The 21,296-nt window shown below is 53.9% G+C and overlaps 2 protein-coding genes across 3 annotated transcripts; one reads left to right on the top strand and one right to left on the bottom strand.

Moving 5' to 3' along the window:
• Positions 1-2,641: 2,641 nt before the first annotated feature.
• LOC103526346 (nodal homolog) lies at positions 2,642-4,183 on the bottom strand. The gene is made up of 3 exons (XM_030464115.1): positions 4,078-4,183; positions 2,894-3,663; positions 2,642-2,794 (listed from the first exon to the last, which is right to left on the bottom strand). The coding sequence occupies exons 1-3, from the start codon at positions 4,151-4,153 to the stop codon at positions 2,642-2,644; spliced, it is 999 nt and encodes a 332-aa protein (XP_030319975.1). The 5' UTR covers positions 4,154-4,183.
• Positions 4,184-5,941: 1,758 nt separating this feature from the next.
• ASH2L (ASH2 like, histone lysine methyltransferase complex subunit) lies at positions 5,942-20,129 on the top strand. Of its 2 annotated transcripts, XM_030464107.1 has the most exons (17): positions 5,945-6,095; positions 7,346-7,415; positions 8,683-8,828; positions 8,984-9,072; positions 9,386-9,480; positions 10,329-10,424; positions 10,609-10,704; positions 10,863-10,938; positions 11,368-11,385; positions 12,624-12,717; positions 12,983-13,200; positions 13,753-13,920; positions 14,348-14,541; positions 14,859-14,951; positions 15,278-15,376; positions 16,585-16,644; positions 19,307-20,129. In XM_030464107.1, exons 1-17 carry the CDS (start codon positions 5,965-5,967, stop codon positions 19,412-19,414), a joined length of 1,851 nt encoding a protein of 616 aa, XP_030319967.1. In that variant the 5' UTR covers positions 5,945-5,964; the 3' UTR covers positions 19,415-20,129. The 2 variants fall into 2 exon arrangements, with proteins under 2 accessions (XP_030319968.1, XP_030319967.1); XM_030464108.1 differs by lacking the exon at positions 11,368-11,385 and having other exon boundaries at positions 5,942-6,095; positions 19,307-19,705.
• The last annotated feature ends 1,167 nt before the right edge of the window (positions 20,130-21,296 follow it).

Below are 21,296 nucleotides of genomic sequence, written 5' to 3' on the forward strand. Positions count from 1 at the left end.
CCATTCCTCCTTTAATCAACATTTCGGGCTCTTTATTCCCATTTCTATATCCCGGGAGCCGAAAGGTGCCCAATGGTCCCTCCCTGCCCCTGCTCTGGACACAAGCAGGTTGGTGGCTGCGCTGGTGACTGTCACTACCCCCTCCTCTCGCTGGGTTTTGGGGGCTGGGAGGATCGGACCCCTTGGGGTCGGGGGCAGGCAAGGGGCATAGCTCCTCATCGTCATCCTAGCCTGCCCCACGCTCTTAAAAAAACCCCAAAACTCCTATAAAACACCCCCTGGGTGCCAGAAAACCTTCCCTGCTCAGGGAAGGCTCCATCCTTCCCACCCCAACACGCACGGCTGCTAAAACCTTTTAAAGCAGGGACCCCCCCCAACCCCTTTTGGGGGGACAGTGAGGTGTCCCAGGACTTTAGGTTGGGACTTCATCTCTAAGAAACCGGAGCAAAAAAACCCCAAATCCCTTCTGCCCCTGGGCCAGGCTCCTGAGAGGCAAGAGTGGGGCTGGACTGGTGTGCCAAACCCTCTGTGTCCCCTTCCTGCTGTCACAGCACCCCTGAAGTGTCCCTGTCCTGGGGTGCCGAGGGGTCCTGGTGATGGGGGGTGTCCCTGGTTTATTGCCCTGCGTGTCTGGGTCCCTGTGTTCTGCAGCCGATGTGGATTGAGGCAGGAATGGGATGAAGTTCTCCATCCTTGCACAACCCCAGACACCTTGCCCGAGCCCGGCCCTGACTCTTTATTGTCACCGTCCAGGCTTTGATGTTTTCCTGATGCCTTTGGAATCTCCAGCCTTTATTTTTTCACCCGGCTCTTCCCAAGAGCAACTTTTGAACCCGCTGCTGGATTTCAGCCAGGCTGGATGGAGAGATCGCAGAGATACAGCTGCCAGAGAGCTGATGGACGGGGGGGGGGATGGAAAGGGGGGGTCTGGGGAGGTCCAGGGGGGGGGTCCTGAGGAGATCCAGGACCTGGTGGCTTTGCGGGATCGAAACTTCCTGGCTGTCACCCTCGTTGCTGCGGTGACAGGGAAGGAGCAGCAAGACTTGGCGGAGGGAGAGGCAAGAAAAAGAAAAATTAAAAAAATGTCATTTTATTTCATCCCTCTCATCAGATCTCCAGGTTTCTGTGCCCGGCTGCCTCCTGCCAAAGCTGGCCCGGCCTGGTCCTGACAGCTCCTGCAAATGACCCTCTAATGACGGGCTGGTCCCGGTGTGAACCGCTGGAAAAGATGTGAGCGGGCCAGGGGAGGGGCTGCGCAGGGGGGAACCAGACGCCCTTTGTTTATCCGCCGGCTGGGATGTGGATTGAGAGTAATCAACCCGGGCTGGGATGTGGATCGGAGCTGGTGGTCCCAGAAAAGCTGGGATGGGGGTGGCCGCGGTCCCGTTCCTCTCCCCTGATGCCTGGAACCGGGGGACAGCTGGGGGTCCCCACCCTGTGCCGGGTCCCCACCTTGTGCCAAGTCCCCACCCACGGCTTCTGGGACCCTGGGGGACCCCAGACCCTCGGCTGGGCTTGCAATGGGGTGAACTCGGCCAGACCTGGGTCTGACCCTCCCTCACTGCCCCGGGATGTGTCCCCTGCCCCGGGCTGGAAGTGGAGACCCCGGGCACTGTCCCCATCACCCCGTGGGGGTGTGACCCAAAGAAGAGGTGCCAGCACCAGCTGGTGCAGCCCCATCAGGGCTCATGGCCCTTCCACCTACCCTCCAGGGGGTAAATAAAGGTAGAAAATCCCCTCTTCGGAGGTTGCAGGTGCTTTTGCAGAGGCAGGGAGAGCCCCTGGGTGCAGCAGATGGGAGGGGAAAGGGAGTGGAATCCCCCCGGGCTGTGGGAACCAGCAGGATCTACCAGGCACTTTTATAATATATAATTTATTGATGAATTATATAGAACAACGACCTCTCCACTCCGTCCAGCGAGTGGTGGAAAAGCTCTGAGGACAGCCAAGGTGTCACGGAGAAAAGCAGAACGTGAGCCAAAGGTTTAGGGATGGCAGGAGGGAAGGGGGGGGGGAGGGGAGAAGCTCAGACCCACTGGGACCGAACCGGCTCCTGGTGATGCTTTGGAGAGGGATGCAGGAGCCCCAGGGTCTGTTGTGACATTTCTCTGTGGTCCCTCGTGGGGACTGTCCCCCCAGGGCCATCTTGGAGCTGTCTGAGGTGGACCCCTCCCTGCCTGCTGCTGCCCCCCGGGGCTGTGGGTTCTGGGCTACCCCTTCGTTGTCATTTCGGTGGAGTTTTCATAGAAATACAGTAAAAATCTGACATCCTGGCGGGGCAGATGCTCGGCCTGATTGCTGAGGTGTCCGACTGACAGCCCGTGGCCACCGTCAGCACCATGTGGCCACCTGGCACACACCGCCCACCAGCCAAACGTTGTCACCAGGCGCCCACCCCTGCGCTGCTGCCACCGGCGCAGGTGGAGGTGACACAAGGAGGTGTCTGATGGCTCCTGCCACCCACGGTGGGGACACACACACACCGTGCCCCCTCTCTGGCACATCCAGAGCTTCACCAAACCCCGGGGCAAGCAGGGGAGAGCTCAGGCGTGCCCCGGCTGGTGGCGAGTTGGGTGGCCAGTCCTGGGGGACACTTGGCATCCCGAGATTGTCCCCTTTCCCAGCAGGGGACGAGCTGTCCTCAGTTGCAGCCACATTCCTCGATGACCATGTCCTCGTGGTGCCGGACGACGATCTCCCCTTTCTCGTAGTAGAGCATGGAGAGGGGACTCATCCTGACCGGGGAGCAGGAGGGACACGGCACCTGGTTGGGTTTGTAGAGCTGCAACAAACTCTGCAGGGAGAGAGGAGAAGGGCAAAGCATCACCTGGGGGGATGCCGGGGGGGCTCTGGGGGTCTGGGGGAGGCAGCAGCAACCCCCCCCCCCCCTTACCTGGATGTAAGCGTGGTTGGTGGGCTTGAAGGTCTCATCCACGGGCGACGGGCACTTCCCTTCGCACCGGTACGCGTTGTATTTTTTGGGGTAGACGATCCAGCTGCCCCAACCCGTCTGCTCAAAATCCACCAGCATGTCCACCCTCCGGCACAGGGATTTGCTCTCTTCTCCCGGGACAGCGGCTCCAAGCTCGCTGACTTTCATCCTTGCCTTCTCCATCCTGTTCCTGCGGTGCCGCCGGGATCCCACGCCCTGGGAACCGCTGTCACGCACGACGTGTTTGGAGCTCTCGGCTGTCCTGATGAGGCTGTGTTCTCCTGGAGACTTATCCTTGGAAAAAACGAGCAGCAGGACTTTGTCTCTCACGTCCCGGGGCAGGGCTGGCTCCCCGTTGCTGGAGGTGGGCGAGTGAGTGGTGATGGTGGCCGGGGTGGCCGAACCACTCGCCTCCCACCTCCCCTTTCCCTTGGGACGCTCGGGGGACACCGTTTGGTGAAGCCAGGACCGGAGGAGGTTGGTGACCTCAAACACCTTCCAGGAGGTTTGGGTGGGAGAGGGGGCACCCGTCACCGTGCCCAGGAAGAGCTGGTGGGCGCAGGTCCCACCTCCCCGGCACCTCCACCTCCGGCTGTGGTAGATATCCAGGGAAATCTGGGGGGGAATGCCGGGCAGGTGGACACGGAGCTGGGCCAGGTTCACCTCCTGGCTGCTGGAAAGCGAGGACATGTCGAAGGAGAGAGCCCAGCGGGAACCGTTCTGCTGCGAGCCTGAAAACCAAAGGGAACGGTGAAGGGTCCGGTGGCTTTGCAGGGAGGGGACAGTCCCTGCCTGCAGCGGGGGATCGAAGTCAGGGGAAAGCAGCTGGGACCGACCCCGGAGCCAGCGAGAGCACCGGAACAGGGTGCGTAGGGACAGGGTGGGACCCAGGGCAGGGATGCTCCGGGATGTGGACAGTTCCGGGAGAGTGCCGGGCTCAGGAAAGGGATGGCCGGGGACAGCGCCAGTCCCGGGGACAGCGCGGGTCCCAGGACAGGGGGACTCGGTCCCCGGTCCCGCCGGCAGGGATGCCCGGGAGAAGGGATGCTCGAGAATAGGAATGCTCGGGAGCAGGGATGCTCGGGAACAGGGATGGTCGGGGGCAGTGTCTGTCTCGGGACGGGGACCCTCGGAGCTCCACTCACCGTGCGGGGAAAGGCTGAGGGCAGCGGCTGCGGGGGCGCGGAGCGGGGCCGGGGGGGCGCGGAGCAGCTGCAGCATCAGCGGGGGACAGCGCGGGAGGGCGGCGAGGGTCGGTGTCCCTGGGGGTGTCCCGGTGGGTGCCCCGTGGGGTGTCCCGGTGGGTGCGCGGGTGGGTGCGGTGACGCGGAGCAGCACGAGGGCGCTGAGCAGCAGCGCGGGTGCGGAGGGCAGCGGGGTCCGCATGGCTGGAGGGGCAGCCCGCAGCAGCACTATTTGTACCGCGGCCCCGAGCACCGCCCCGGGAGGCCCCGGCAAAGCCCCCTCCCCTCTTCTCCCCATCCCTCCATCCCCGGCTCCATCCCTCCCTCCCTCTCTCCTCCTCCCCATCCCTATCTCCATCCCCCCTCCCCTTCACCCCTCTGCCATCCCATCCCATCTCCCCCCTTTTTTCCCTCTGTCCCCATCCTCATCCCTCCATCCCTCTCTCCTCCTCCCCATCCCTCTCTCCATCCATCCCCTCCCGGGCTCATCCCCCCCCCTCTCCCCCAGCTCTCCCGCGATGCCAGGGCAGGGGGACAGCCACCCCTGGCCCTGCGGGGACACCGCTGTCCCCAGAACCCGGGACTCCTGGGAGCTCAGCACCCCTCGCAGCAATCCTGTCCTGCTCCTTAAAGAAGGAACCAGACCTGGGGAAGGGGTGGACATTGTCCCCAAGCCATCCCCCCCCATCCTTGGTGTCCCCTTCTCCTGTCGCCAGAGCAGGACCGAGGGGGGGGACGACCCTTCCCCCGGGAGCCTTTAACTCTGCAGAGCCATCCAGGGTGGCCCTGGGGACACATGGCTGCGTGTGACAGCTGTCCCCAGCCCCCCCGGGGGTGTGAGGAGACGAGCAGGGGGGTCCCCCCCCTTCCACAGCCCTCCCAGCGAGAGGCGTGGGGGGAAACGTGTGAAATCTTCACGCGGGACCCCCCAGCGTGGGGACAGCGTCCTCCAGAAAGCCACTGGGGGGGTTCCGGGGGGGCTGGGACCTGCTCAGGGTGGGGTGGGGGGACACGTGTGACACCAAGCCAGCCAGACCTTCACTGAGCTCCGGGGGTTTTGGCTGAGTGATGTCACGACAGGGCAGGTGACAGCAGGGCAGGGCAGGTGACATCACAGCTGGGCAAGTGACATCATAGCTGGGCAAGTGACATCAAGGCCAGGCAAATGACATCACAGCAGAGCAGGTGATGTCACAACATGGCAGGTGATATCACAACAGGGAAGGTGACATCACAGACAGGCAGGTGACATCATGGCCGTGCATGTGACATCACAGACAGGCAGGTGACATCATGGCCATGCAGATGACATCACAGACAGGCAGGTGACATCATGGCCATGCAGATGACATCACGGCAGGGCAGGTGACATCACGGCTGGGCAAGTGACATCATGACTGGGCAAATGGTATCAAGACCGGGAAGATGACATCGCAACAGGGAAGGTGACATCATGACAGGGCAGATGACATCACAGCAGGGCAGGTGACATCATGACCGGCCAGGAATTGTCACGACAGGTCCGGTGATGTTATGACAGGGCAGTTGATGTCATGACAGGGCAGGTGATATCACAACAAGGCAGGTGACATCATGACTGGGCAAGTATTGTCACGATAGGTCCGGTGATGTTATGACAGGGCAGATGACGTCACGACAGGGCAGATGACATCACCGCCGCTCAGTGCTCTCTCCCGGTGTAGTTCCCCCCGGTGCCCGCAGAGGGCGCCGCGGAACCCCTGAACCATCGGGGGCGGAGCCACAGGAGGAGGGGGCGGGACCATCGCGGGGGAGGGCGGGGCTCTGACGTCACCGGCGCGCGCACGGCCGGGTCCCTGCGCTCCCAAGATGGCGGCGACCGCGGGCTCCATCGGAGCCTCCGCTGCTCCCCCCGAACCGCCCGAGACCGCTCCCGAACCTCCCCCCGCCGAACCGCCCGGACCGCCCGAACCCAGCGCTGCGGACACCGAGACCCCCGGGTACGCTGCTCCTGCCCTTCTGGGACCTCCCTGACCCCTCCCGGGGCCTCAGCGCCCCTCAGGCACCCAGCCCTGGGAACCCTGAGGGTATGGGGGGCCCTGCGCTCTCCCAGTTCACCTCTAATCTCTCCCAGTTCACCTCTAATCTCTCCTGGGCTCTCCCAGTTCATCCCCAGGCTCCCCCAGTCCACCCTCAATCTCTCCCAGTCCATCCCCATGCTCTCCTATTCCTTCCCATGCTCTCCCAGTGCTTCCCAATATCTCCCAGTCCATCCCCAGGCTCGTCCAGTCCTTCCCAATCTCACCCAGTCCACCTCCATATGCTCTCCCAGTCCTTCCCAGTCTCTCCCAGTTCACCCCTATGCTCTCCCACTTCACCCCTATGCTCTCCCAGTTCTTCCCCATGCCCTCCCAGTCCTTCCCAGTCTGTCTCTGTTCACCCCCAGTCTCTCCCAGTTCTCCCCCATGCTCTCCCAGTTCACCCCCATGCTCTCCCAGTTCACCCCCATGCTCTCCCAGTTCTCCCCCATGCTCTCCCAGTTCTCCCCCATGCTCTCCCAGTTCTCCCCCATGCTCTCCCAGTAGTTCCCAGTCTCTCCCAGTTCACCCCCAGTCTCTCCCAGTTTTCCCCCATGCTCTCCCACTTCTCCCCTATGCTCACCCAGTCCTTCCCAGTCTCTCTCAGTTCACCCCCAGTCTCTCCCAGTTCATCCCCAATCTTTCCCAGTTCACCCCCGTGCTCTCCCAGTCCATCCCAATCTCTCCCAGTCCTTCCCAGTCTCTCCCATTCCATCCCCAGGCTCTCCTATTCCTTCCCAGGCTCTCCTAGTTCACCCCCAGGCTCTCCCAGTGCTTCCCAATTTCTCCCAGTCCATCCCCAGGCTCGCCTAGTCCTTCTCAATCTCACCCAGTCCACCTCCATATGCTCTCCCAGTTCTTCCCAGTCTCTCCCAGTTCTCCCCCAGTCTCTCCCAGTTCTCCCCCATGCACTCCCAGTCCTTCTCAGTCTCTCCCAGTTCACCCCCAGGTTCTCCCAGTTCACCCCCATGCTCTCCTTGTCCATCCCCATCTCGCCCAGTCCTTCCCAGTCTCTCCCAGTCCATCCCCAGGTGCTCCCAGACCACTCCCAGTCTATCCCTATGCTCTCCTATTCCTTCCCAATCTCTCCCAGTCCTTCCCAGTGCCCCCCAGGCTGCTCTGGCAGGGCTGAGCTTGGGGTCCCTCCCAGGATCTGCTCTCTCTTCCCCCAGAGGGGACCCTGCCCTGGCTGATGTCACCACAGCTCTGGACACAGAGTCCTCCAACGGGAAGGATCCCCTGGTAGGTGGCTGAGAGGGGTCTGGGGGGGTTTCCAGAGCATTTGGTGCTGATTTTATTTTATTTTTTGTCTGCAGAAGGGAACAGGGGAGATGGGAAGGTGTGGGGTGGGATGGGCAGGGCTGGAATTCTGTTGTTTCATCCAGGAAAACATTCCTGGGTGACAAACAGGGAATGCCTGAGCTCAGATCCATCCTCAGATTCCCCAAAACTGCTAAAATCAGGGGGGGAAAATGAAAACCTGGAAGGTGGGGAGGTTGTTACTCACAACCCAGAATTCCCTGGATCTTCACCTTCATCCCAGCTCCCCCAGTGTATGAAGCTGGGAGGAGTGTGGATCAGCTGGAAGGCAGGAGGGCTCTGCAGAGGGACCTGGACAGACTGGAGAGTTGGGATGATCCCAAGGGGATGAGGTTCAACATTCCAAGTGCCGGGTCCTGCACTTTGGCCACAACAACCCCATGGGGAGCTCCAGGCTGGGCACAGAGTGGCAGAAAGGGAGCTGGGATTGCCAGGAAGCTGAAGAGGAGGCAGCAGTGTGCCCAGGTGGCCAAGAAGGCCAATGGCATCCTGGGCTGGCTCAGGAAGAGCGTGGCCAGCAGGTCCAGGGAAGGGATTCTGCCCCTGTGCTCAGCTCTGGGGAGGCCACAGCTTGAGTCCTGTGTCCAGTTCTGGGCCCCTCAGGAAGTTCAGGAAGGAGCTTGAGGTGCTGGAGCAGGTGCAGAGAAGAGCAAGGAGGCTGTGAAGGGATCCAGCAGAATTGCTGTGAGGAAGGGCTGAGGGAGCTGGGGGTGTTGAGGCTGGAGAAGAGGAGGCTCAGGGGAGACCTCATCACTCTCTGCAACTCCCTGAAAGGAGGTTGGAGCCAGGGGGGGGTTGGGCTCTTTTCCCAGGCAACTCTCAGCAAGACAAGAGGGCAGGGTCTCAAGTTGTGCCAGGGGAGGTTTAGGTTGGAGATGAGAAAGAATTTCTTTCTGGAGAGGGTGATCAGGCATTGGAATGGGCTGCCCAGGGAAGGAGTGGATTCTCCGTGTCTGGAGATCTTTCCAAAGAGCCTGGATGTGGCACTGAGTGCCATGGGCTGGGAACTGCAGCAGGAGTGGATCAAGGGTTGGACTTGATGATCTCTGAGCTCCCTTCCAACCCAGCCAATGAAAAGGGGAGCAAACCCCCAAATCCCTTAAATCCCCCAACCTGGCCAAGTTCCAAACCTTTTTCCCCCCTCTCTGCCTCTCTTTTCCCCCATTTTCCTGCTTCCCTTTGCTGGTAGGAAGCTGCTGGGGACAGCTCAGAGGTCCTGGATGCCCAGGGAGGTTCCGTGGATGAGGAAAATGGGAGGCAACTGGGAGAGATTGAGCTGCAGTGTGGGATCTGCACCAAGTGGTTCACAGCTGACACCTTTGGCATTGACACCACGTAGGTAAAACCCTGCCTGGAGCTGGGCAGGGAGTTTGGGAGGGAAGGATTCAAGGGGAGGTTGTGAAGAGGAATACAGCTATGCTGTTATTTTTTTTTTTAATTATTATTTTTGAATTAAAGAGAGGATTACAGCAGAGCTTGTTCTCTTCCAGGTCATGCCTGCCCTTCATGACCAACTACAGCTTCCACTGCAATGTTTGCCACCACAGTGGGAACACCTATTTTTTAAGAAAACAAGCAAGTAAGTAAGCAAACACCTTATTTAAGATGTTTTTTTTTTCCTTCAAGAGAACCCTCAAGGCTTTGCTTTCTCTCAAGTCAGCTCCAACTTTGCAGAAACCTCCAAATTAGCAACAATTTGGCTGCTCCAAATGCTTTGCTCCCAAGCTTCCTGAGGTGTGTGGGAAGAGCTGTTGGGATGGAGAGGATTTTTGAGGGGTTTTTTGTTTTTTGCCTCTGCTGTTTTATAGTGTGGGGGTTGTGGGGTTGGCTTCCTGCTTCCCCAGGAAGTGTAATTCCAGCTCTGGTGTGGGTTTTTTTTTTTTTTTTGGAAGATCTCAAGGAAATGTGCCTTAGTGCTTTGGCCAACTTAACCTGGCAGTCAAGGACACAAGATGAGCACCCAAAAACCATGTTCTCCAAAGATAAGGTAGGAATGTTGGGAAAACCATCAAGGGGAGAGGGAGGGGAATTCCCTTTGGGAATGATTTCAGTGAGGGAGCGACTTGAGAGCAGCCAGACAGAGAGTGACCTGGGAGTTTGGGTTGACAGGAAGCTGAACATGAGCCAGCAGTGTGCCCAGGTGGCCAAGAAGGCCAATGGCATCCTGGCCTGGATCAGGAACAGTGTGGCCAGCAGGTCCAGGGAAGGGATTCTGCCCCTGTGCTCAGCCCTGGTGAGGCCACAGCTTGAGTCCTGTGTCCAGTTCTGGGCCCCTCAGTTCAGGAAGGAGATTGAGGTGCTGGAGCAGGTCCAAAGGAGGCAACTGGGCTGGTGAAGGGACTTAAGCACGTAGCCTATGAAGAGAGGCTGAGGGAGCTGGGGGTGTTGAGGCTGGAGAAGAGGAGGCTCAGGGGAGACCTCATCACTCTCTGCAACTCCCTGAAAGGAGGTTGGAGCCAGGGGGGGGGTTGGGCTCTTTTCCCAGGCAACTCTCAGCAAGACAAGAGGGCAGGGTCTCAAGTTGTGCCAGGGGAGGTTTAGGTTGGAGATGAGAAAGAATTTCTTTCTGGAGAGGGTGATCAGGCATTGGAATGGGCTGCCCAGGGAAGGAGTGGATTCTCCGTGTCTGGAGATCTTTCCAAAGAGCCTGGATGTGGCACTGAGTGCCATGGGCTGGGAACTGCAGCAGGAGTGGATCAAGGGTTGGACTTGATGAGCTCTGAGCTCCCTTCCAACCCAGCCCATTCTATGATTCTATGATTCTAAGTTGGAACAAATATTGAGACAAATATTCCCCACCCACTCTTTCAAACTCAGTTTTCTCTTTTCCCCCAGGATATTATCCCATTTATTGATAAATACTGGGAATGCATGACCACACGCCAGAGGCCTGGGAAGATGACTTGGCCTAACAATATTGTGAAAACTATGGTGAGCACTTGGAATTCAATCCATGGAAAGGGTTCTGCTCCTCTCTGGTGGTGTTGGCTGAGACTTGGAGCAAAATGGTGAAAAGTCTGGGAAGTCACACTCAGTAAATGCTGAGATTTAAACACTTTTTAATGAGTTTAGTGTGATGTCTCCCCTCTGTTTAACACAAAATCCTCTGTTTCAGTGTAAAGAAAGAGATGTTTTCTTGGTGAAAGAGCACCCAGACCCAGGGAGTAAAGACCCAGAAGAAGATTACCCCAAATTTGGACTTTTAGACCAAGTAAGCAGTGAGAAATGGAAGAAAGTTGAGGGCTCAGCAAGAAATGGCCACAGCACAGTGTGTGCCTGTATTGTGTTGGAGTCCCCCAGGGCAGAGCCACGTGGGGTGGTTGTCCCAGGTCTCTAAATCATTTATTTTTTTGTTTAAATCCCTCCCAGGATCTTGCCAACATTGGTCCTGCTTATGACAACCAGAAGCAGAACAACACCGTGTCCACGAGTGGGAGCTTAAATGGCAAGTTCTTCCCTCAAAAAAGGTCTTGGGGTGTGGTGGGAGAGAAAAATTCACCTTCTTGGTGAAGTTTGGTGGATCTTGGTGTCTTCTGAAGGGCAGGCAGCTTGCAAGGGAGCTGAACCTTTCACTTTTCTGCCAGAATAATTTGATTTATTTCCCTGGGTTACTCAGATGCCCTCTTCCCCATCACTCTGGCACTGGGAAAAAGCCTGAATTATTCCTTGTTTTCCTGAGAGTTACTCTTAGCACTATGTAACACCTATCCTGTGGTTTTTTTAGGAAGTATTTGGGGCTTTTTATTTAAAGCAAAGGTCTGTAAGGCTGTGTGGTCTCCATTTCATGCTCTGGTTGTTGGGTTTTGGGGTTTTTCTTGTGTGTTTTAATTTCTGGGAGATTGACAGATCTGTGGTGCCACTTCTGTTCTTACAGGTGGAGCCTCTTTGGGAGGTGAATATTTGCATTTCAGCTTCTAAACCCTAAGTATTGTTTATTTGCAAAGCTTTTTTTGCTCAATTATCCTAGAAGCTAGAGTCAATTAAAACCCCAAAACGTGCCCTGGTGTGATTGCAGTAATTAATACAAACCAACAATTTCCCTCTTTAATCTTCACCACCTAGAAGCTCCTAATTGCCATATTCTGCCCCAGGTGACTGGTTTCAAGTTTTATTCTTTATTTATTCCTTGATTAAAGTTTTCTAATCTTAATGCCTAAATTAAGTGGCCCAACCCCCCCCCACCCGAGCTGGGATGATTTTTGTGGCTGTTAAGGCTTAAAAAAAAAATAAATTATGTCAAACCAAAGTGCCTAAACATTTCCCTGCACCAAATCCAACAAATGCAGCTGGGGTGACACCACATTTGTGCAGAATATGGTGTTTAGTGGGTGGAATCCCCCACACTGCCAGGGCAACACCCTGATGTTTGTAAAGGTGTTTGTCTCCAGTACCTAAGAATTCTGGTTTTCTGTATCAATAGGTAAGTCACCCTTTTGGAAACAGTGGGACAAAAAAGATGCCTCTGCAAACTGAATGCCTTCAAACTGCCACCAGTTTGGCACCTGCCACCCAGCTTTTCCTCTGGTAATTTGATTTTTGGAGGAAAACATTAGGCTCTGCTCAGCCCTTGGCAGTACTGCAGAGAAACACCTCTCCTGCTTCCCATTTCTCCTCAGAGCTTAGGTGTGTTTTGTTCTGTAGTTGGGGAGTTTCAGTGCTTAGTGCTGCTCTGTCTGGGAGTCTCCCTGGAGCACAGTGTGTCCCTGGGTGCTTTGGGTGGAATTTTCTGCTCCTTTTGCAGAAATAAATTTGGAAACGGGATCTCCGGGAAAGCCCAGGAGAGCACTTTCTGAGTGCTGCTGTCTGGAGATCCTTAAGTGCCAGAAAAGAGTTTTAATTCTCACCTGGAAAGCTTGAGCTGAGCTCATTTTGCTGAGAAATCTGACTTAGCTTCCACCCTAAACTCAGACATTGAAAAAAAACCAAAATTAACTCCAAGCTCCATGAGAGTTCTGCTCCTCTCCGATGAATTCTGTTTGATGTGCAGCTGTGGAAGAACACTCACAAAATTTTCTTTTGAGCTCACAAAATGATTTTTTTTATTATTTTATTTTGCCTGCTTCTACCCCTTGCTGTCTGGGGGGGTTTCCAGGCTCAGGGTTTCTCTCTGATGCCCCTCTCTCTGTTCAGGGGGAATGGCTGCAGGAGGCAGTGGGAAGGGACGAGGAGCCAAACGCAAGCAGCAGGATGGGGGCACCACGGGAACAGCCAAGAAAACCAGGAGGTAAGAGGTGTTCAGCATCCATAGCCAAGTGTGGGACACCAGTGGAAGGCTAAATTCCTGCCTCCTGGCTCTCCCTGCCTTTTGGGGGAATCCTTCCAGAATATTTTAAGTCTCAAGAGGAATTATCTTGAGACCAAAGAGCTGCCGCCCGTTTCACCCCGAGGGTTTTGGAAGCCAAACACTTCACCCAGGCTGTCCTGGGTTGCTTGTGAGTGAACTGTCACCCTCTGGAGATGTCAACCTGTGTGGTTTTTTTGTCTCTCAGTGACCCCCTGTTCTCAGCTCAACGTTTACCCCCCCATGGTTACCCTCTGGAACATCCCTTCAACAAGGACGGGTACCGCTACATCCTGGCTGAGCCTGATCCCCATGCTCCCGACCCAGAAAAGCTGGAGCTGGATTGTTGGGCAGGAAAACCCATCCCTGGGGACCTCTACAGAGCCTGCCTCTATGAACGAGTCCTCCTGGCCCTGCATGACCGAGGTACAGAGGTGGAGAACTGGAGGGGGTTGTTGTACAGCCAGGTGCTCTTCCCAGGGAGCATCTTCTGGCTCTGGGATGGATGGAGTCCACTTGGAAATCTGTTTATCAGTAAATTCACAGACAATACTGAGCTGGGGGGGAGTGTGGATCAGCTGGAAGGCTCTGCAGAGGGAGCTGGACACACTGGAGAGTTGGGATGATCCCAATGGGATGAGGTTCAACACGACAACCCCATGGGGAGCTCCAGGCTGGGCACAGAGTGGCAGAAAGGGAGCTGGGATTGGCAGGAAGCTGAAGAGGAGGCAGCAGTGTGGCCAGGTGGCCAAGAAGGCCAAGGGCATCCTGGGCTGGCTCAGGAAGAGCGTGGCCAGCAGGTCCAGGGAAGGGATTCTGCCCCTGTGCTCAGCTCTGGGGAGGCCACAGCTTGAGTCCTGTGTCCAGTTCTGGGCCCCTCAGCTCAGGAAGGTCCAGGAACTGATTGAGAGAATCCAGAACAGAGCCACCCTAGGAATCAACTCCTGAGCTGCTCCTTTGCTCTTCTCATTCCCTCAGCTCCTCAGTTGAAGATTTCTGATGACAGGCTGACAGTTGTTGGGGAGAAGGGTTATTCCATGGTGAGAGCCTCACATGGAGTCAGGAAAGGAGCCTGGTACTTTGAGATATCCATGGATGAGATGCCTCCAGACACAGCTGCCAGACTGGGCTGGTCACAGCCCTTAGGTAAATAACTTCACCAACCATTTCTTAGCAGGGTTTTTCCCCTCCTTAATCTAAATTCCTGGGGGAGGTCATGTTTAAGGAAAAAAAAACAAACCCAAACCTCAGAGCACAGCAGAGGCTGCCCAGGGGGGTTGTGGAGTCTCCATCCCTGGGGACATCCAAAGCCCACCTGGATGTGTCCCTGCTGGAGGGGGGTTGGACTCCATGGACTTTTGAGGTCCCTTCCAAGCCTTCACTTTCTGTTTCCTGTGTTCTCTGCTTTTCTGAAGGGAAAAACCCTCCAGGAGTGAGCTGCACAGTGCAGGTGGACTCTCTGCTCCTTCATCCTTAACCCTGTAGCCCAAACATTTGTCCTAGCAGCAGCAGGGAGCTTTGTTAATTCCTGATTAATTCCTTGTGCCCATCCAAAACCTGTTGATTTCCACAGGGAACCTCCAGGCCCCTCTGGGATATGACAAATTCAGCTATTCCTGGCGCAGCAAAAAGGGAACAAAGTTTCACCAATCCATAGGGAAGCACTACTCAGCTGGCTATGGGCAGGGGGATGTGCTGGGCTTTTACATCAGTCTGCCAGAAGACACAGAGACTGCCAAATCCCTGCCTGACACCTACAAAGATAAGGTGAGGTGGGGAGATTCCTCTCAGCTGAAGCTTTGGCTCAGTGGAAAGTGGGAGACAGAGGTTGCTTTGGCCTCACTTTGGGCTTTTGGTTGGATATAAAGTGTTGATCTTCAACACAAAATATCCTGAACCACCCCAAAAGTTTTTCTGCCTGAACTGCTGAGTGCCCAGCTCTCATTTCATCTCCTCCTCCTGGCTTTTAAATATTTTTTTAAATCCTTTCCTCACTCTGCTGCTCTTAAATTAAAAAGAATTTTTTTCTGGCTTGCTTCTGCAGTGCTTTTTGGTTTGTTTTTTTTTTTTTCCTAATATTCCAGGCTCTGATCAAATTCAAAAGCTACTTGTACTTTGAAGAGAAGGACTTTGTGGACAAAGCAGAGAAGAGCCTGAAGCAAGCACCTGGAAGCCAGGTGAGGAATGGTGGATGCAGAACCTTGGGCTGAGCAGAGAGCCTGGCTTGGTGTAGGTGTTCATTTAATGAACACAAAGGGAGAAAGCTCATTAATTCTTCATCAAGAAACACTGCTTTTATTAAAACAATAATAAAAGTGACTTTAGCAAGCCCAAAACTGCTCCTTTTGCTTGTTATTTTATTGCTGTCCCTTAATTATGGGACCTGAGGGGCAGGTTGGTGAAGCTCCCTGGTGAGGACTTCTTCCTAACTCACCAGGAAGTTGTCCTGAATTAAAAAGAAAAAAAAACCCCAAAACCAAGCCATTTCATTTTCTTTTTTCAGATAATATTCTTCAAGAATGGTGCCAACCAAGGAGTTGCCTTTAAAGACATCTTTGAAGGAGTTTATTTCCCTGCAATTTCTTTGTACAAAGGCTGCACAGTGAGTAACTGAATCACAGAATCCTAGGGGTTAGAAGGGACCTCGAAAGCTCATCTAGTCCAACCCCCCCTGCCAGAGCAGGGCCACCTAGAGTACATCACATAGGAACGTGTCCAGGCGGGTTTTGAATGTCTCCAGTGAAGGAGACTCCACGACCCCCCTGGGCAGCCTGTTCCAGGGCTCTGTCACCCTTACAGGAAAAAAATGTTTCCAGATATTCAACTTGAACCTCCTGTGCTCCAATTTACACCCATTACCCCTTGTCCTATCACTGGTCACTACTGAGAAGAGCCTAACTCCATCTCCCTGACACTCACCCCTTACATGTTTGAAAACATTGATGAGGTCACCCCTCAGTCTCCTTTTCTCCAAACTAAAGAGACCCAGCTCCCTCAGCCTTTCCTCATAAGGGAGATGTTCCACTCCCTTAATCATCTTAGTAGCTCTGCGCTGGACTCTTTCAAGCACTTCCCTGTCCTTCTTGAACTGAGGGGCCCAGAACTGGACACAATACTCCAGGTGCGGCCTCACCAATGCAGAATAGAGGGGGAGGAGAACCTCTCTTGACCTACTAACCACCCCCTTTCTAATGCACCCCAGGATGCCATTGGCCTTCTTGGCCACAAGGGCACATTGCTGGCTCATGGTCATCCTCTTGTCTACCAGGACCCCCAGGTCTCTTTCACCTACACTGCTCTCCAGCAGGTCAGCCCCCAACCTATACTGGGCCATCGTGTTGTTCTTCCCCAAATGCAAAACTCTACACTTCCCCTTGTTGAATTTCATCATGTTTCTCTCTGCCCAACTCTCCAGCCTGTCTAAGTCTCTCTGAATGGCAGCACAGCCCTCTGGTGTGTCAGCCACTCCTCCCAGCTTAGTGTCATCAGCAAACTTGCTGAGGGTACATTCTATACTCTCATCCAAGTCCTTGATGAAGATATTGAATTATCTTCCACAAAAGTCCCTTCTGGTTTTAGCAATGCAGGGAGCTTCTCAAGCAAGTGGAGAGGAAAGGGGGGAATTATTTTGGGGAAGTGACTCTGGAATGCTGCTCCTGCTGCTCACCTGGGATGTGATTTTTATCCAACCACCAACACTCATGCCAAGGATGTGTTCCTCTTGGCACAGGGTGGATGAGGGCAAAGAAATGGGTTTGAGGCTTTGGTTTTTTTTTTTTTTTTGGATCTGATCACAAATATCTTCCACAGGTTTCTATAAATTTTGGGCCATATTTCAAGTATCCACCCAGGGATATCACATACCATCCAGTGAGTAAAGTTCTTTTTTTGCCTCTCCTTTGTGACAGCCTCAAACAAAAAGCACATTTAAACAAAAGGTGGTTGAGATTTTAAGTCCAAAGACTCAAGAGGACAGACATGAAAAAAAAATCTTAGAATACACCCCCAAATAACTTGAATTAATAAGAGATGGAGTCTTATTCCTCTTACCAGGTTATAAACTCCCTTAGGAGTCAAGGGGATGAATTTTTGGTTCTTTCTTTTCCCTCCTGAAAACAGTGAGGGGAGAAAAACCCAGTTTTAGTCCCACTTTGCAGCTCCTGAGAGGAAGTCACTGCCTTTATCCCTGTGCACATGTTAGTTACACCCCCAAATAACTTGAATTAACAGTAGATGGAGTCTTATTCCTCTTACCAGGTTATAAACTCCCTTAGGAGTCAAGGGGGTTCTTTCTTTTCCCTCCTGAAAACAGTGAAGGGGGAAAACCCAGTTTTAGTCCCACTTTGCAGCTTCTGAGAGGAGATCACTGCCTTTATCCCTGTGCACATGTTAGTTACACCCCCAAATAACTTTAATTAACAATAGATGGACTCTTACTCCTCTTACCAGGTTATAAACTCCATGTGTATATAAAAAATATCTTAGAATACACCTCCAAAAAACTTTAATTAACAATAGATGGAGTCTTACTCCTCTTACCAGGTTATAAACTCCCTTAGGAGTCAAGGGGGTTCTTTCTTTTCCCTCCTGAAAACAGTGAGGGGGGAAAAACCCAGTTTTAGTCCCACTTTGCAGCTCCTGAGAGGAGATCACTGCCTTTATCCCTGTGCACATGTTAGTTACACCCCCAAATAAGTTGAATTAATAATAAATGGACTCTTACTCCTCTTACCAGGTTATAAACTCCCTTAGGAGTCAAGGGGATGAATTTTTGGTTCTTTCTTTTCCCTCCTGAAGACAGGGGGGGGGGAAAAACCCAGTTTTAGTCCCACTTTGCAGCTCCTGAGAGGAAGTCACTGCCTTTATCCCTGTGCACATGTTAGTTACACCCCCAAATAACTTTAATTAACAATAGATGGACTCTTACTCCTCTTACCAGGTTATAAACTCCCTTAGGAGTCAAGGGGATGAATTTTTGGTTCTTTCTTTTCCCTCCTGAAGACAGGGGGGGGGAAAAAACCCAGTTTTAGTCCCACTTTGCAGCTTCTGAGAGGAGATCACTGCCTTTATCCCCTGTGCACATGTTAGTTACACCCCCAAGTAAGTTGAATTAATAATAGATGGAGTCTTATTCCTCTTACCAGGTTATAAACTCCCTGTGTATATAAAAAATATCTTAGAATACACCTCCAAATAACTTTAATTAACAATAGATGGAGTCTTACTCCTCTTACCAGGTTATAAACTCCCTTAGGAGTCAAGGGGGTTCTTTCTTTTCCCTCCTGAAAACAGTGAAGGGGGAAAACCCAGTTTTAGTCCCACTTTGCAGCTCCTGAGAGGAGCCTTTATCCCTGTGCACATGTTAGTTACACCCCCAAATAACTTGAATTAATAATAAATGGACTCTTACTCCTCTTACCAGGTTATAAACTCCCTTAGGAGTCAAGGGGATGAATTTTGGGTTCTTTCTTTTCCCTCCTGAAGACGGGGGGGGGGGAAAAACCCCAGTTTTAGTCCCACTTTGCAGCTCCTGAGAGGAGATCACTGCCTTTATCCCTGTGCACATGTTAGTTACACCCCCAAATAACTTTAATTAACAATAGATGGAGTCTTATTCCTCTTACCAGGTTATAAACTCCCTTAGGAGTCAAGGGGGTTCTTTCTTTTCCCTCCTGAAAACAGTGAAGGGGGAAAACCCCAGTTTTAGTCCCACTTTGCAGCTTCTGAGAGGAGATCACTGCCTTTATCCCTGTGCAGATGTTAGTTACACCCCCAAATAACTTTAATTAACAATAGATGGACTCTTACTCCTCTTACCAGGTTATAAACTCCATGTGTATATAAAAAATATCTTAGAATACACCTCCAAATAACTTTAATTAACAATAGATGGAGTCTTTCTCCTCTTACCAGGTTATAAACTCCCTTAGGAGTCAAGGGGGTTCTTTCTTTTCCCTCCTGAAAACAGTGAGGGGGGAAAAACCCAGTTTTAGTCCCACTTTGCAGCTCCTGAGAGGAGATCACTGCCTTTATCCCTGTGCACATGTTAGTTACACCCCCAAATAAGTTGAATTAATAATAAATGGAGTCTTATTCCTCTTACCAGGTTATAAACTCCCTCAGGAGTCAAGGGGATGAATTTTTGGTTCTTTCTTTTCCCTCCTGAAGACAGGGGGGGGGAAAAACCCAGTTTTAGTCCCACTTTGCAGCTCCTGAGAGGAAGTCACTGCCTTTATCCCTGTGCACATGTTAGTTACACCCCCAAATAACTTTAATTAACAATAGATGGACTCTTACTCCTCTTACCAGGTTATAAACTCCATGTGTATATAAAAAATATCTTAGAATACACCTCCAAATAACTTTAATTAACAATAGATGGAGTCTTACTCCTCTTACCAGGTTATAAACTCCCTTAGGAGTCAAGGGGGTTCTTTCTTTTCCCTCCTGAAAACAGTGAGGGGGGAAAAACCCAGTTTTAGTCCCACTTTGCAGCTCCTGAGAGGAGGTCACTGCCTTTATCCCTGTGCAGATGAGTGACATGGGCTGGGGAGCAGTCGTGGAGCACACCCTGGCAGATGTCCTGTACCACGTGGAGACAGAAGTTGATGGGAGGAGAAGCCCCCCCTGGGAGCCCTAACTCAAGGAGGTGGTGACACAACCTTTAACAACAAGGACACAGTGGTGATGTCCAGTCCAGAGCTGGGTTTTTTTGGGGTTTTTTTTAATTATTCCAGAGGAACAGAGCACTCCCAGCAAGCAAAGTGTCTGGGTGGTTGGTGCCTGCTGCAGATTCCTGCTTTTCCCAGGGTGTTGGAATCATTTGGATCTGTTTTATGCTACTTGTGGGCATCTCTTGGGGGGGCTGAGTAACTCTTGAGGGGCTGAGTAACTCTTGGGGGGTTGTAGCCAAGTGAAGAAGCAAGTTTTGTGTTGAGATCCTGGTCTCCTGTGCTGTCCCAGCCACTTTTTGGGGTGCTGCTCTCTGCTTCCAGCCTGGCTCCAAAGCCACCAGGAAAAAAAAAGGGACAACATTGTCCTGGGAACAAAAGTTTTCCCTTGGGGAGGGAGGATGAGCCCTGCCCAGCCCATGTGTCCCCCCCTGATTGTCCCCACAACGAGGTGGCCACCCCCTCCCCACCTTCTTGCTCCCCAAAAACCAGGGACCTGTCCTCAAAACCTCTCCTGGAGCAGGGACAAATCCCTAAGGATCACCCCCCCTCTCCCAGGACGTGTCCCCAGCCTTGTCCCTTGCACCAGGGGTGTCCCCCCCCCCCCCCTCTTTCCCCCATGCCCCCCAACCCCTTGGGCACCCTGGGCCACCAGCCCCCCAGCCTGGCTGGCCACAAGGAAGGGCAAGAAGTCCAGGGGGTGGGTGGCAAAGCCCCCCCAGACCTCACGTGCCCCCCACCCCAGGGTTGGGGGGGTGGCAGCAGCCTCAAGACCCATTTTGGGGAGGGGGGGGACACAGGGAGGGGGTTTTTTTGGTTGCCCCCATACAAGCACATCCAGCAGCCCCCCCAAAATCCCTGCACCCCAGGACCCCCCCACTGTGACACCAGCACCAGGGGGGGTTCCCCTTAACCAGAGACCCCAAGGAGGGGTTCCCCATAACCAGAGACCCCAAGGGGGGGTTTCTCTTAACCAAGGACCCCAAGGGGGGGTTTCCCCTTAACCAGGGACCCCAAGGGGGGGTTCCCCTAACCAAGGACCCCCAAGGGGGGGTTCCCCTTAACCAGAGACCCCAAGAGGGGGTTCCTCATAACCAGGGACCCAAGGGGGGGTTTTCCCTTAACCAGGGACCCCAAGGGGGGGTTTTCCCTTAACCAGGGACCCCAAGGGGGGGTTCCCCTAACCAAGGACCCCCAAGGGGGGGTTCCCCTTAACCAGAGACCCCAAGAGGGGGTTCCCCTTAACCAAGGACCCCAAGGGGGGGTTCCCCTTAAGCAGAGACCCCAAGGGGGGGGTTCCCCTTAACCAAGGACCCCCAAGGGGGGGTTCCCCATAACCAGGGACCCCAAGGGGGGGGTTCCCCTAACCAAGGACCCCCAAGGGGGGGTTCCCCTTAACCAGAGACCCCAAGGGGGGGTTCCCCTTAACCAGAGACCCCAAGAGGGGGTTCCCCTTAACCAAGGACCCCAAGGGGGGGTTCCCCTTAAGCAGAGACCCCAAGGGGGGGGTTCCCCTTAACCAAGGACCCCCAAGGGGGGGTTCCCCATAACCAGGGACCCCAAGGGGGGGGTTCCCCTAACCAAGGACCCCCAAGGGGGGGTTCCCCTTAACCAGAGACCCCAAGAGGGGGTTTCCCCTTAACCAGAGACCCCAAGGGGGGGGTTCCCCTTAACCAGAGACCCCAAGGGGGGGGTTCCCCTTAACCAGGGACCCCTGAGGGGTGGGGCAGGGAGGAGGCTGAGTGTTAAACGTGGATCCCTGGGAAAGGGGGGGGGGTTCTCCCCAATTCCCACAGCCCCCCCCCAATCTGCAGCCCCCTCCTCTAATGGGAAAACTTCCCATTCCACTGG

The sequence above is a fragment of the Calypte anna genome, chromosome 22 (assembly GCF_003957555.1).
Source record: "Calypte anna isolate BGI_N300 chromosome 22, bCalAnn1_v1.p, whole genome shotgun sequence".
Lineage (NCBI taxonomy): Eukaryota > Metazoa > Chordata > Aves > Apodiformes > Trochilidae > Calypte > Calypte anna.

What these genes read in the sequence shown, in the direction of transcription:
- ASH2L (XM_030464107.1), top strand. Translation starts at nt 5,965, where the DNA reads ATGGCGGCGACCGCGGGCTCCATCGGAGCCTCCGCTGCTCCCCCCGAA. An exon ending in GCGGACACCGAGACCCCCGG is followed by an intron (nt 6,096 to 7,345) that starts GTACGCTGCTCC and finishes CTCTTCCCCCAG; the next exon opens with AGGGGACCCTGCCCTGGCTG. An exon ending in CCTGGCCCTGCATGACCGAG is followed by an intron (nt 13,201 to 13,752) that starts GTACAGAGGTGG and finishes TCATTCCCTCAG; the next exon opens with CTCCTCAGTTGAAGATTTCT.
- LOC103526346 (XM_030464115.1), bottom strand. Translation starts at nt 4,153, where the DNA reads ATGCTGCAGCTGCTCCGCGCCCCCCCGGCCCCGCTCCGCGCCCCCGCA. An exon ending in CCTCAGCCTTTCCCCGCACG is followed by an intron (nt 3,664 to 4,077) that starts GTGAGTGGAGCT and finishes TTTGGTTTTCAG; the next exon opens with GCTCGCAGCAGAACGGTTCC. An exon ending in CCAACCACGCTTACATCCAG is followed by an intron (nt 2,795 to 2,893) that starts GTAAGGGGGGGG and finishes CTCTCCCTGCAG; the next exon opens with AGTTTGTTGCAGCTCTACAA.